At 44.7% G+C, this 15309-nt stretch overlaps 1 protein-coding gene across 2 annotated transcripts; it reads left to right on the top strand.

Annotated features, from left to right (window-relative positions):
- The first annotated feature begins 319 nt into the window (after positions 1–319).
- Positions 320–14834, top strand: LPAR5 (lysophosphatidic acid receptor 5). 2 transcript variants are annotated; one of them, XM_075215856.1, is made up of 3 exons: positions 320–426; positions 511–664; positions 9601–14834. In XM_075215856.1, exons 2-3 carry the CDS (start codon positions 647–649, stop codon positions 10747–10749), a joined length of 1167 nt encoding a protein of 388 aa, XP_075071957.1. In that variant the 5' UTR covers positions 320–426; positions 511–646; the 3' UTR covers positions 10750–14834. The 2 variants fall into 2 exon arrangements, with proteins under 2 accessions (XP_075071957.1, XP_075071956.1); XM_075215855.1 differs by lacking the exon at positions 320–426 and having other exon boundaries at positions 433–664.
- The last annotated feature ends 475 nt before the right edge of the window (positions 14835–15309 follow it).

Below are 15309 nucleotides of genomic sequence, written 5' to 3'. Positions count from 1 at the left end.
CCTTGCATTGTAACATGGTTTTGTCCAGGAGACTGAAATAAGAAGTTTCTCAAGTTAAGATACTTAATGAATCAGGTCCAAGATCAGTAAATTCAGGAATGTATTTTGTATTCATGTCTGTACCTAAAACCCATTAGTTTTAGGTGGAAGGTGGGTGGTTAACAAAAAAAAGGAAAGACGAATGAGAAAAGTAAACAAAATGAAGTATAACTATTTGTAAGCTGACCTGGTGTTGCCCTAAACATGTCCCTGCAGTTCTTATATAGAGAACACAACCCCTACTGCATTGTTACATTCTGAGTTACTGTAGTTGAATGTAACAATCTGTTCCGTGTAAACACCTTGTAATCTGTGTGGACCACTCCCTGCACAGGGCTGACACTAGGCTGGGACGGCTCAGAGAATATCACAGTACAAAGATCAAAGGTAAGAGAGACACTGAGAGGCTGCGGCAGGAAACTCCGGGCTGCAGGGCGACATGTATGTTACACACAAGTTCCACTTTCATAGGAAGACCCAGCGAGGTCTGGCAGACTGAGGACACACAGATGGTACACGTGTGTTGAACACATGTCACACACTGGATCCAGGCTGGTAGACACACAGGACCCTCCACTGGGATGAATGAGAGACCTTCAGTTGTATCATGACTACAGTGACAGCGGTAAGTACACAGCTCTGTCCACTCCTCATACCAGTCCTCTATGTCTGTTATTGACCTGACCTTGTGCTTATGTGTATGGTTCTTACCTGGGTTAGAAACCACTTGGAATTGTTTCTTGTTTGACAACTTTATATTGTGTTTCTTGTTTCTCTGCATTTTGTCCCTGGCGCCTCTATCACTTCACTGTGGTGGAACTATAAGTCCCAGCAGTACCTGTCACTCTTCCCCTCTTTGCATCTGAGCTTTCTCTATATCCCTGTTCTCACTACCAGAGCTAGGCAACCTCTATGCTCCAGAAACCTCAGCCTGCCCGGGCACTGTACACTGCCTCCTGTATCACTTCATCTGCATCAGTTCTAACATCTGTTCTGTCTCCGTTCACTATGCAGTAGAAAGGCAATCTGTGATTGGCCAACTTGGGTGGAATTCCAAGTCCCAAGGTATGTGAGCACCCTGGGACTTGTAGTTCTACCATATCTGGAAGAGCTATAGATGGCCTAAGCCTGCTCTTTGGTATGATATTTATGTTGTGTAGATTTTGTAGAAGGAAAGTTGTACTGAAGATTAAAATGTGAACTGCAGGAACTAGTCAAAAAAGTCTAAATATCTTCTTCTTGGTGTGTTTTATCCTTGCATATTAGCTATCAGTACAAACCTCCCGTCACTTTTCCTAATTGGGACAAAAGTAGTAAAATGGGACGTGGTCATAGGTCTATCAAACCGCTACCAGTGGTTCCCAAACTGTGCGCCACGGCGATCTCAAAGGGGTGCCGCAGCCAGGGCTGGTGGTAACAAGGCGGGGGACTACTTGGTCTTTATTTCGGCTTAGCGGTGCCTTGACAGAATTATGGAGACCCCAAGGGTGTCTCGAACTGAGAAAGTTTGGGATCCACTGTGCTAGGAAATCCCTAACATGTCCCTGAAAACATCCCCCCGTTTATAACATTGGCCAGTTGTGTTGGACCAGTTCCTATGCTTTTGTTGGTGTTTGCAGTCCTCAGTAGGCTCCGTACACACTGGCATTAAAATTATACATTACACGTGCATTTTTTAATGAAATTCATTGTACCAAATGAGACTGTAACTATGAACATTACGTGTGTTTACCTTGTGACGTGCTGCGTTACCTTAAATGCTTCTTCATCCATTTCACTCAACATGACAAGCACCAATGCTGTTAAAAACGTACATTAATCTCTACATGCATATCAAGCGCGTCTGCGATCGCAGCGCCACTTATAATGTGAATTTACTTTTAACGTGTTAAAAATAAATTTGAAATGCCAATGTGTACGTAGCCCAAATGTACTTATACTGTGTGTTAAGTAACGAAATCAATAAGGAATAAATGAAAGGTGGGTATTTAAAATTCAACATATTTGTTTTAGAGTCATAAACAGTCTCATGTTGTCCCCGTCATAGCGGGACAAAGACCCAACCTGTTCACCCAGGGGAGGAATTGGGCTTGCAAAAAAAAAAATGCAGTCCTTCTCCCCCATGACATTCACTGAGAATCGCGTCATTTTGCCAAGGGAATGGCGGGATGCGGGAGAAATGCCAGCGCTCCCGGGAGTCCGGGAGACTGACTCGAATTTCAGGAGTCTCCCGGACTTTCCAGGAGAGTTGGAAAGTATGCTCTCACATCTCTCTCCATCATGCACCTACTCAGTTTACACTCTCTTTCTCCCATTCTCTCCATCATCCTATTTCCCCCTCCTCTATTATTATTTCCTTCCACCACTTCCCTCCCTGCTTGTGTGCACACATAAACTGTTTTGTTTCCTTCAGCCGACATAAACAGAAATTAACCTCACACCCACAAATCTTCCTCACATGTCAGCTTTCTCATACCGCTCCATCTCATGGTCGCTGGTGACGTCTCATCTAATCCTGGGCCCCGTAAAATCTCCACTATCTGCTGACACCCCTCGCTCCACCCCAAAACTTTCCCTCCATTCACATATCTCCACTACCATCTCTGCCCTTCTCCTGTGCAAACTTGCCTCCGTTCATGATCTATTCATTTCTAAATACCTCAATCTTATAGAAACCTGGCTCACCTACTCTGACACTACATCCCCTGCAGCTCTCTCCTTTGGGGGACACTCCCAGTCCCACCGGAAACAAACAAGGTGGTGGAGTACAGTCATGGGCAAAAGTTTTGAGAATGACACAGGTATTGGTTTTCACAAAGTTTGCTGCTTCAGTGTTTTTAGACCTTTTTGTCAGATGTAGCTATGGGATACTGAAGTATAATTACAAGCATTTCATAAGTGGCAAAGGCTTTAATTGACAATTACATTAAGTTTATGCAAAGAGTCAATATTTGCAGTGTTGACCCTTCTTTTTGAAGACCTCTGCAATCCGCCCTGGCATGCTGTCAATCAACTTCTGGGCCACATACTGACTGATGGCCGCCCATTCTTGCCTAATCAATACCTGGAATTTGTCAGAATTTGTGGGTTTTTGTTTGTCCACCCGCCTCTTGAGGATTAATCACAAGTTCTCAATGGGATTAAGGTCTGGGGAGGTTCCTGGCTCTGGGCCCAAAATGTCGATGTTTTGATCCCGAGCCACTTAGTTATCACTTTTGCCTTATGACAAGGTGTCCATCATGCTGGAAAAGGCATTGTTCATCACCAAACTGTTCTTGGATGGTTGGGAGAAGTTGCTCTTGGAGGATGTTTTGGTACCATTCTTTATTCATGGCTGTGTTCTTAGGCAAAATTGTGATTGAGCCCACTCCCTTGGCTGAGAAGCAACCCCACACATGAATGGTCTCAGGATGCTTTACTGTTGGCATGATACAGGGCTGATGGTAGCGCTCACCTTTCCTTCTCTGGACAAGCGTCAGAGAAAATGACTTTACCCCAGTCCTCAGCAGTCCAATCTCTGTACCTTTTGCAGAATATTAGTCTGTCTCCGATGATTTTCTTGGAGAGAAGTGGCTTCTTTGGTGGCCTTCTTGACACCAGACCATCCTCCAAAAGTCTTTGCCTCACTGTGCGTGCAGATGCACTCTCACCTGCCTGCTGCCATTCCTGAGCAAGCTCTGCACTGGTGGTGCCTGATCCCACAGCTAAATCAACTTTAGGAGACGGTCCTGGCTCTTGCTGGATGTTCTTGGGCGCCCTGAAGCCTTCTTCACAACTATTGAACCTCTCTCCTTGAACTTTTTGATGATCCAATAAATGGTTGATTTAGGTGCAATCTTACTAGCAGTAATATCCTTGCCTGTGAAGCCCTTTTTTTGCAAAGCAATGATGACTGCACGTGTTTCCTTTCCGGTAACCATGGTTAACAGACGAAGAACAATGATTTCAAGCACCACCCCCTTTTAAAGTTTCCAGTCTGTCATTCTAACTCAATCAGCATGACAGAGTGATCTCCAGCCTTGTCCTCGTCAACACTCTCACCTGTGTTAACGAGATAATCACTGACCTGATGTCAACTGGTCCTTTTGTGGCAGGGCTGAAATGCAGTGGAAATGTTGTTTTTGGGATAAAGTTCATTGTCATGGCAAAGAGGGACTTTGAAATTAATTGCAATTGATCTGATCACTCTTCATGACATTCTGGAGTATATGCAAATTGCCATCATAAAAACTGAGGCAGCAGACTTTGTGAAAAGTAATATTTGTGCCATTCTCAAAACTTTTGTTAATGACTGTAGGTATTATACTTTCTCCAAGTCGTACCCTTTGAACCCTCACTCTCATTCTCTTCCATCGTCTATTTTATCCTCTCCACCTTTGCATATAGAGCCCAGCAGTCTTTAGCAGCCCTGTTTCCTTTCACTGATCTCTGGAAGCGAGTTGGAGAGAGGATCTGCAGTGCTATCAGAGTTTAGTGGAGGATAGAAGGACAGAGCTGCTATCAGACAATAATCCTAGAGGCTGTTGACGAACAGGAGACAGATGCACTCTAGGTTTCTGCCTCCCGCCCTTGGGCCCGAGCTCGCCTGTGGTATGCATTATTTTCTGTGTGGTTCCCTTCCAGGAAGGAAATTTTAAGAAAACTCCACATATAAACAAGAAAGTTAGAGCTGTCTATTTATACATGTGGTATTCTATAGTGACTGATATGAGTAGACCTTAGCTTTTGCTGATTGGAAGCTGTGTGGGTTGTTTCGTTAATGAGCCATACACACTGAAAGCAAAGCTAACTCTGGAAACTCTCTGCTGTAACGGTCTATTTAGACAAAAGCCGGCTGTATCATTCACTGCTGTTAACAAGACAACTCTTTTTATTGATGCTAGACTTTGACTGTGGTACAGATTTTCATAGAAATATGGTAGTGGGCAGTGAGTAACTTGTTTCCTTGAATGAACAGGCAGAGCAGTACACCCTTCCCTACAGTATATAGTAATAATATGTTACATCAGTCGTATGAACTGTCAGTGAAATCGCACTCTTTTATTTCTATTTTGTTCTTATCTAATAATCAGTATTGTGTAAGAACTTAAACACATGTTTCACCGCAAACCACAGGTTGTAACATGTCTTACTGTAAGCAGCCTATCTCTGTCTGCACCGCCGTAACTGATAGTCTTCCTGTGTGAATGCATTCTATATCCGAGTGACGGTTTACCAGCTGTCCACCTGCATTGTCGCTTTATATCTCAGCCAGGGGTTCACCTGTCAAAAACGAGAACTGTGTCAGCAAGATCTGAGCATAGAAGAATGAAGGGAATAAATGAAGCCAGTAGGACTCAAATCGGTCTTCAACAAACGCTCTGTTTAGTTCTACTGAAGCAGGAGCGGACGGACTGAGTTCTCTTTACCATGAGCTCACAGCTTCACTCAACCTATAATTCTCGTAACGTGCTGGAAAATGCAGCCAGAAAATGACTTCAGATCACCTCTGTGTGCAGTCATCCACAGGCCCCTGGGATCACATTTCATCATCATCATCATCATCATTTATTTATATAGCGCCACTAATTCCGCAGCGCTGTACAGAGAACTCATTCACATCAGTCACTGCCCCATTGGAGCTTACAGTCTAAATTCCCTAACACAGACACACACACACAGACAGACAGAGACAGACTTAGGTCAATTTTGATAGCAGCAAATTAACCTACTAATATGTTTTTGGAGTGTGGGAGGAAACCGGAGCACCCGGAGGAAACCCACGCAAACACAGGGAGAACATACAAACTCCACACAGATAAGGCCATGGTCGGGAATCAAACTCATGACCCCAGTGATGTGAGACAGAAGTGCTAACCACTAACCACCACCCCAGTGGTTACCACCACTGGGGTGGTGGTAACCAGCACTTGCAGGTCAGGGGGGCGGTGGGGGAGTCCATAAAAGACACCCATAAATAGGCATGAATATATAGCGCCAGCAGTGTCTGACCCTAAACTGGGAGGGGGTCATGGGAACCAACGGGGTCATAGACACCAATAGCTTCCAGCCACAAACCTGTTTACATATTTACTATGCAGCATGATACTTGACGCGGGTGACTAAGGGGCTTTGCTGAGCACGCCGCGTGTTGGCGCCATTAGAGTTTATACTACTCATTTACAGCTGTTTTTGGTAGCCTGTAAAGAGGCGAGAAGGTCACCATTGCAGCAGTTGTCTCAGAGAGCATAGGTTCAATCGTTCAAGTGTTCAAGCGCTGCGACGATTCCGCTCTCTTCCCAACCGTCACATGTCGATCGTCCCTGTAACTCATCAGAAACTGGCATCAACACACCATGTGGATGGAAATTGGCCACAGACTTGATTATCAGTATTACCAATTTATATATGAAATTATAATTATATGGACATATAATACATACATAATCTATATACGCTGCCCCTCCAGAGGTCACCAAACTCCATCATGCCCTTGGAGAAACCATATCAATATCACCGCACTCCCTTACCAACAAAGGGTTAATCCATATAGGGACCAGCGTCTACTTTCTAAAGGTTTTTTCCCAAACACTTCATTTCAAAACAAAGCAAAAAAGAGAACAAAAGTTTTCTGCAATAAAGTTTCCCCTACTGCCTCAAGATCTTCACACGACTCCCGCCTTACCCTTTTTGTATCCCTTCAAGGCCTGTCCCATTAGAAGTTCATTTAATTGGTCTTTTACTTCCCAAAATTTGAAATGAAAAGCTAGGGCTGGGGAATGGCCAGTGCAAGTCCCCTGGAGAACACGTCTCCTAGAAACCACAGCAGTAATCTCGGCCACTCCCAGGCATGAGAGTAACCACTGGGGGGTTGGACTTTCCCTAAAGGGAAAGTACCCAGTTCCTCCCCATACCCCAGAGCCATAAGGCCTGTTACGAGGATAAAGGTCTTCAGCCCACCTTCGCTGAAACTAGGGGGAAGTCCTTGACAGCCTCAACCCCAGGAGCCATAAGGCCCGTTACGAGGATAAAGGTCTTCAGCCCACCTTCGCTGAAACTAGGGGGGATCCTTGACATCTTCAACCCCAGGAGCCATAAAGTCCATTACGAGGATAAAGGTATTCAGCCCACCTTCGCCAAAACTGGGGGGGTCCTTGACATCCTCAATCCCAGGAGCCATAAAGCCTTTTATGAGGATAAAGGTCTTCAGTCCACCTTCGCAGAAACTATGGGGAGTCCTTGACATCCTCAACCCCAGGAGCCATAAGGCCTTTTAGGGGACAAGGGTTTACGGGCCCACTTCCACCACAAGGCTTATATGGGCCCGTTTCTCTCCAAGGTTCGCCAACGCTTCCCTAGGGGAACTGAATCAAAACAGGTGACTCCTAAGACAGATACAGACACTTTTCTCACCAACGACTGCACATTTTTGCATATTATTTTTAAGAAATGTTCATCCCACAATGCAATGCGGTTTCTATTTAGAATTCCAGGAAGTTCAGGTAATTTATCTCTTCTAAGTCTAAACAGTCATATCCTGCACAATGTGGTTTTTGTTGCCCCAGGTACAGTATTGTGCGTGTTTAATAACATAAATAGTATATTTCTGTCCGATTGTTTTGATTTAACGCACTTAAGTCTAGTGCAGACATTTCATTATGGAATTACTTGTATAAATACAGCTGTCATTGTATATTTGGATACATAAATAGTCGTTATTTATAACAATAATAATGAAATTGACCACTTGCTGCCCAGTCTCGTTATAACACACTTTTCGGAAATAAGAATATTTTAACGTGGACCCATGAGTTACAGTAAAGGTCATGCACACATCTGCAGCGGCGCAGCGACCTTCTATTTTCACAAAGGCGCCTCATGGTAAGTGGCCGTCACTGTGCGCCGCTGTCTTTAAAAGGAAATTTAACATATTTTTTATTCATGTCCAGTGGGTAATTTTCCAATCATTGTTATTCACTTTTAATGTGGTGAAATATGTTAAAGATGTTTGTTTCTTCCCCTACATCTATATGTGTGCTGCAGAATTCGGTCAACATGTAGCAAGTGATTCTGCAAAGCTGGTAGAATAGGATTTAATCCATAGTTGCTTACTCTCCCGGGATGATCCGGGAGACTCCAGAGTTTTTGAAAGTCGCCCTGGACTCCGGGGAGAGCAGGGCAACCTCCCGGTTCCTAACCAACTAAATAGTTCCTAACCACACCTGCTGTAATAGGTCAGAAAATGTGATGGTTGTTTAGGGGGCGGGGCCAAATGACGGGGCAATCTACCGGGCCCCGCCCCCACACTCCCTCCTTCCCCCGATCTCCCGCAGCACTCCTTGCCAAAGTTGACAAGTATGATTTATCCCATTCCCTACTCCTTTACCTGTAATAGAACTCCATAGGCAGACAATACTGTTATTAGCCCTATGTTTATATGTTTTGACAGTAGACCTAACTGTTGTTTGCTATATGGGTTATTCTGTTAGCCTGGCATCAATAAAACCATGTTTTCTCAAAGCAGTGAAATGGTTCAGTTGACTTCAAAGCAAATATTTATTTCATGTATCGATCACCTAAGCCAGTGTTGGCTAACCTGTGACACTCCAGGTGTTGTGAAACTACAAGTCCCAGCATATCCTTCCAGCAATCAGCTGCTATATATTGGCTTAGCATGCTGGGACTTGTAGTTTCACAACACCTGGAGTGTCACAGGTTAGCCAACACTGACCTAAGCTGATGTCTCACCTACCTGTAAATGATGCTGTAAGCGGGTTTATTGTAAGTGGGTTAATTGTTAACACACGGAAACTATCAGCTGCGTTCAGAACATGGTATTCCATTGTTGTCCACTAGATGTCACTGTCATCATGCCATAATGTTAACTACAGTAGCTCCCACAGAAGTGTAATGAGACATTTAAGAACATTGCTCATATGTTGCAGATCATATAGGAATAAGATAGAGAGAGTTTCGTATAAAGGGTCTATGTGACACAGAAAATTCTCATGTAATTACTGTCTCCTGCAGTTTCTTCTCTATCCCCAAGAAAGTGTAGGGATTGTGTGTACAGTAGGACGAGTATGGATCATGTGACCCAGGACTTTTTTGCTCATTAGAAATCTTTAAAGGATATGTTTTCTCAAAAGTAATTTAATTAGTCAATCACTCCACACTCCCCATGCTACCACAAGGGCAGGGGTCTGGTTCCATGGACCCCCACCAGTTCAGGAGAACTGATCGCAGCCAGTGCTGCCCAGGACCTCTCTTCCTGATGACAGGAGGTGGACACAGGGCTCTGGGGATGAGTACGTCTGAACTGCTGGGGTCTGTGGCCACGACCTCCACAGATCTGCCAGTTCGGCTCAAGGGGCTATTGACTAAAATCTCCTTCTCAGTGGGCATACTCTAACTCTGAATGATAATTTCTCTAGAACTCCTGGTGCACTCGTATTAACTCGATAACTTAGTAACCCATTGTGATCTGTCGCTTACTCTAAATGCTTTGGTACCTTCAAGTCCTCCCATAAAAAAGCCATTTATTTCTGTCTGTGTATTTACTTGCTGTTTGTGATCCCTCAGGTCTCTCATGTCGTGCTCAATGGGTCTGGCATGGACATCTGCGATGAGCATACCCCTCCGAAATCTCGCACGCTACTGCTGGTGGGATACAGCCTGTTAATGCCACTTGGGGTCATACTGAACGGAGTATCGCTTCTTGTCTTCCTGCGATGGCTGCGTCCGCTCACCGTGGTGAGCACCTTCCTGTGTAACCTGGCGCTCAGTGACCTCCTCTTCTCCCTCTCACTGCCGTTGAGGATCTATTTCTACGCCAATGGCCACTGGCCGTTTGGATCCTTCCTCTGTCGTCTCTCCGGATCCATCTTCCACATAAACATGTACGGCAGCTGCTTGTTCCTCTTCTGCATCAACGTGGACCGTTACCTGGCCATAGTACACCCTCTGCGTTTCCGCCACCTGCGTCGCCGCAAAGTGGCCCGTTTGACTTGTTTGTGTGTCTGGCTAGTGATCGTGGGTGGATCAGTGCCCGCTGCTCTTGTGCACAACTCAAAAGACTGCTGGAACGGACATGAACCTGTACCTCGCTGTTTTGAGGGTTTAAGCAACTGGAATAGTTATGTGTTTCCCCTGTTGTTGGTTGCAGAAGTCATTGGATTCCTGTTGCCCCTCGGGGCCGTCCTCTACGGCTCGTGCCATGTGTTCTGGGAGTTATGCCGGGCAGCAGAAGGAGGAGCGAAGCGACGTAAGAAAACAATCCGATTGCTCATCATCAACCTCAGCATTTTCCTCTTCTGCTTTGTCCCCTACAACTCGACGCTTGTGGGCTACGGATTGCTCCGGGCAGAACTCATCGAAGATCATTTCGAAGCAAAATCTACTTTGAAAAGAATTATTTCCATCACAGTTCTGCTCGCAAGCACCAACTGTGCCCTCGACCCCCTGGTTTATTACTTCAGCACTGAGGGTTTCCGAAATACGCTAACTCAATTGGGGAGTAGTAAGAGGCCTGGCCAGAAAAACAAAACCACCAAGAACACGGGAGGGATCGTGGCCTCCAACGAGGACTCCGAGGTCAAATACTTTGGCATTACAACAACCTCCAGCATGAACAATGAGAGCGATGAGAAGCCACAAACTTCGTCCCTGATTAGAATAGTGGATATTAATGGTAAAACGAGAAGAAAAATTATTGAGGAATCAGAGATTTGAGTCGAGATACATGGAGACCACGTGATTATTTGGAAACCTAGGATAGGAGCCTGGGGGGAGGTTAGCAGAGGGGGTTACTGCATTGTGGGAGGTAGTACATTATGGACAAGGTAGGGGGCAGGGTGCCAACAAATGTTCCCACAAGGACACACAACCGAATGGAAATAAGACCAGTCTCTGAAAAGTTAGAAATAAGTGCCCCCCTGTCATTATGTATCAATGTTAATCTCGAAACCGTCACTCAGGAAATTTTATTGAATGAATTATTTCTTCCCATGGAAACTGACCATGTAATATGGGGCTGATAACTGAGATATAAGACAGTTATTAACACTCTACAATGAGCGCGCACATAACACAATGGTATGTAACTAACCTGCAGGTAACGGGTAAATACTCTTATTACAGAGCGGTGATTAGGAGCACAGAAAATATTTTACAATCATTTGGATTGGACAGTGTTTAAAGTAGGAGGAGCTGACCTGAAAAAGAATCTTTCAGGACCCTCCCCCTCATTATCTGTACTAGTATGAAAAACAATTGTGGATAACAGGAGAGGTGTTCGGGATAATTAGAATATGTTCTCCCCACAACCCACTTTCCTGTAACCATATGAAGGCTACGGGACTGTTTCATTGAGGAACTTAGGCAAAAAAGTGAGTGAACTTAAGTAAGAAAACTTTCTGGGCAAAACCATGTTACAATGCAAGGGGTGCAAATTAGTATTCTGTTTTGCACATAAGTTAAATACTGACTGTTTTTTCATGTAGCACACAAATATCAACTTTACATTTCAGTGTACAAATAAGCTATCAAGTATTTGTGTGCTACATGAAAAAAACAGACAGTATTTAACTTATGTGCAAAACAATAAACTAATTTGCACCCCTTGCTTGCATTGTAACATGGTTTTGTCCAGAAAACTTAAGTAAGAAAATTTACTCAATATCTTGCCTAAGTTCCTTAATGAATCAGGTCCAACATGTCCTATAACTAGTACGTCCCGTAGATTGTAAGCTTGCGGGCAGGGCCCTCTTATCTGTCTGTTTGTATTACCCAGTACTGTTTTATTACTATGTTTGTTCCCAATTGTGAAGCGCTACGGAATTTGCTGGCGCTTTATAAATAAATGATGATGACGACGACGATAACCCAGTGCTGTATATCTCAGACCGTGCTGCCCTACAAAGTGCAGCCAGTTCCATGGTGTCAGCTGTGCATAAATTATTATTATTTTCTCATAATTTAAACAGAAAGTGTCTGTGTCACTCAGGTCATTTATGAAGTGCAAATTGTCCGCTATGCAGCGCAAAAACCGCTATGGACCCACTGTGCACCTCTATTTGCGTCAGTGCGCCTAGGTTTACGTAGATGGGTTCCCGGAGCTAGAGGGCAGCGTTTGTGGAGGAGCAGGAAATTTACACAGACAGAGGGGAGGAGATGAGCGGAGTGACGGTGTAGACGCATAAAATTGTGGAGCAGCGCAGAGCCAAGATCGCCTTTTGTAGAGCGAGACTATTGTAATGAGATAAATGGGGTGGAGACAGTGCACTTTTAGTGGTGCTCTTTGCCGTGCGTGCACGGACATTTCCACTCCCCAAAAGGTTGTTATGCAGTGATGTAGTGCTTGTTTGGGTTCTTTTACGTACATGCCGGCTATAATTTTATTGATTTGGGCAGATGCGGGGGAATCGCCAGCTCTCCCGGGATTCTGGGAGACTTACCCGAAATTCGGGAGTCTCCCGGACATTCCAGGAGAGTTTGCATGTATGCTCTAGTACCTCTCCTTTCCCCTTTCATAAAGTAAACCCCCCTCGTGCCTTCCAGGATCTCCCGGACCTGGCCAACATAAGGTTGGCAAGTATGTACTAGAGTAAGGTTTAATTTATAGGTCAGGACGGAGACCTTCAAGTACAGCTATGAGCTGGTGCAAAATTTAAGAGGTTTTGTAGCGTTAAAACAACTCTGCTCCACTCCCCACAACAAGGGACCCCCTCACTTAGCTCTGCTCCCCCTCTATGGCCACGAAAACATCAGCTCCCCCGCAAAATGCCACCACCTTGCTCCAGAAACCTATGCGCTTTAGTGGAAATCAAAGTGCTTTGCGCACATCAAGGAACGCGTCGGGTCCAAAGCTCATTTTGTGCCGTGTCTCGGCTGCTCTGCGCTTAGTAAATGACCCCCACTGTAGGTGACAGGTGCACCTTATACCACCAGTTTAGTGTTTCCTGCAGAGCAGACACCAACAATCAGTACAGTTTTATCCAGTGACCGAAGCAGGGAGGGCCGTGTAAAGGACACTTACCAGGTGAACACATGCAGCAATCTGCATCAACTGCAGCACTGTCTATGTGGGTCTTGAGCACTACAATACTCCCAACATTGTAAATACTTCAATAAATATTAAGTTATGCAGCCTAGATAATAAGGAACAGAGAGTGACAACTACATCCAATATACAGAATAGAGACAGATTATACTATATATAGGTACAACTTGTTGCTCTCCTATTGAGAAACTACAAGTCCCAGCATACCCTGCCAGCAATCAGCTAGCAAAGCATGCTGGGGCTTGTAGTTTCATAACACCTTGTGAGCCACGGGTTGTCCAGGCCTCAAATAGTTGGTAAATATTGAAAACAGAAACGTTTCCAGGGGGAAATTCAGAGACAAATCTTTAAAGGGGTTTCCTAGAATTTGCTGTAAGTAGCTGAGTCTCGGCGCTTATATATAAGTGGGACTCTGCTGAACACCTTCACCGCTGCTCAGCTCTCCCCGTGGTACAGTGGTTGTAATAGTCAGACATTCATTCTTATAGTGCATTAGACAAATATCAGGGTTTCCAATTGACTTAAGGAAGGCAGAACACTGCAAAATGTGCCCTGCATCACAGCAACCAATAGGCAATCAGCTTTTATCTGTCTAGTGCAAGTTACAAGCCCATGTCTGATTGGTTGCCATGGTTTAGTGCACATTTTGCATCTAATTGTAGTAAATAAGCCACAGAGTCTAATGGTTGATCCCCGCCAACCCCCACCCACACACACACACATTTCCAGCCTACACTGCAGTGTGTTTCCCTGTTTCACTATATACTTTCATGGTACCATATGCTCCGTTTCGATGTCACATTTCATGGTATACGTCTATGTGATTACACTAAATACTCATACTTGTCAACTCTCCCGGAAATGTCCGGGAGACTCCTGCAGTTTGGGTGGGTCTCACGGACTCCCGGGTCCAAAATGACGCAATTGTGGAACCCCGCCCCCCGCACTCCCACATCCCCCAGGGAGGCTCCCGGACGCCAACTTCAAAAAGTTGTCAAGTAGGTATACTGATCTCCGTGTTATACTCTGTGGATATATACTGTATTTGATTTCTTGTTTCATAATATACTTCTATGTGATATTTTTTTCCACTGTTGTGATACCATATACTGACTGACCTGTAACGCCCTATACCCCTATGTACTGCTTACGCTGCCTGGGTCAGTGTATACCCCTCCGTGTAATGTCTCATTGTAAGGTTCTTTGTGAATCCTTCCTTTTGCTTTGTACAATATTATGGGCCCCAGTTCACACTTAACCCCTCTCCCGGATTGTCCGGGAGACTCCCATATTCCTGGTAGGTCTCCCGGGCCCCCAGGAGAGTGGGTCAGTCTCCCGCACCCCCCCCTTCCACTTCCTACTGAAGGTACTCCAGTGCCCACGGCCCCTACGGACTTCTCTTAACTTCGCCTCTGGAACCTCTCGGACACACGGAGGAAAAAGCAGAAAGTGTGGTCCAGATAATAAATGATCTCTTATCGCTGAGTATTCCAAAAACTACCTTATAACTATAATGGTTACTTATCACCCTGGAGCTCCCCTCCCCCATCCCCTCTCCCCAATCTGCTTTACTGAGAGCATGTATGTGGGTCAGGAGAATATGTGTAACTGATAAATTATATTATATCATCCCTATACCCCCCCTCAGAAAATAATATTTATTTTTTTAGTGCTGGGGCTTCAGCCGTGTTCATCTGAATAAGATCACAACTGAAAAATATTATTGAGTCAATCAATAAATATTTTGTTTTTCAGTTTATTCTGTCATCCTGAGATTATTGATACAATGAAAATTCTGGTTGGGATGCAGCAAGAGCCAATACATTTTAGTGAGCGCTGGTTGAGTTTATAATAAGGGAATAAATAAAAATCTTACTCAGGAACATTTGGGGTGAGTTTTAGGATGCAGCCGTCGGTGTTTGCGCAGAGCAAATAACGCAGATGATTCTCAATGCAAATAGCGAAAGCGTCGCGACTGTATTAAAATGCAAAGGACACAGTGAGCACAAAATAATGGAGATTACAGTCAAAATTCTTTACCACACAAGCACTTGGGTCAATAGAGTCAGCAGCCAATTAATCTACCAGTGTGTTTATGGACAGTGGGAGGAAACTAGAGAACAACCCACGCAAACACGGAGAGAACATACAAGATCCGCACAGATAGGGCCCTGGTTAGAATCAGACCCATGACCCCAGCAAGAGCTACACTACAGCTAATCCCCGAACGA

The sequence above is a fragment of the Mixophyes fleayi genome, chromosome 6, assembly GCF_038048845.1.
Source record: "Mixophyes fleayi isolate aMixFle1 chromosome 6, aMixFle1.hap1, whole genome shotgun sequence".
Taxonomy (NCBI): domain Eukaryota; kingdom Metazoa; phylum Chordata; class Amphibia; order Anura; family Limnodynastidae; genus Mixophyes; species Mixophyes fleayi.
The sequence above is the reverse complement of the archived record's forward strand: the minus strand, read 5'-3'. Positions and strand labels throughout refer to the sequence as shown.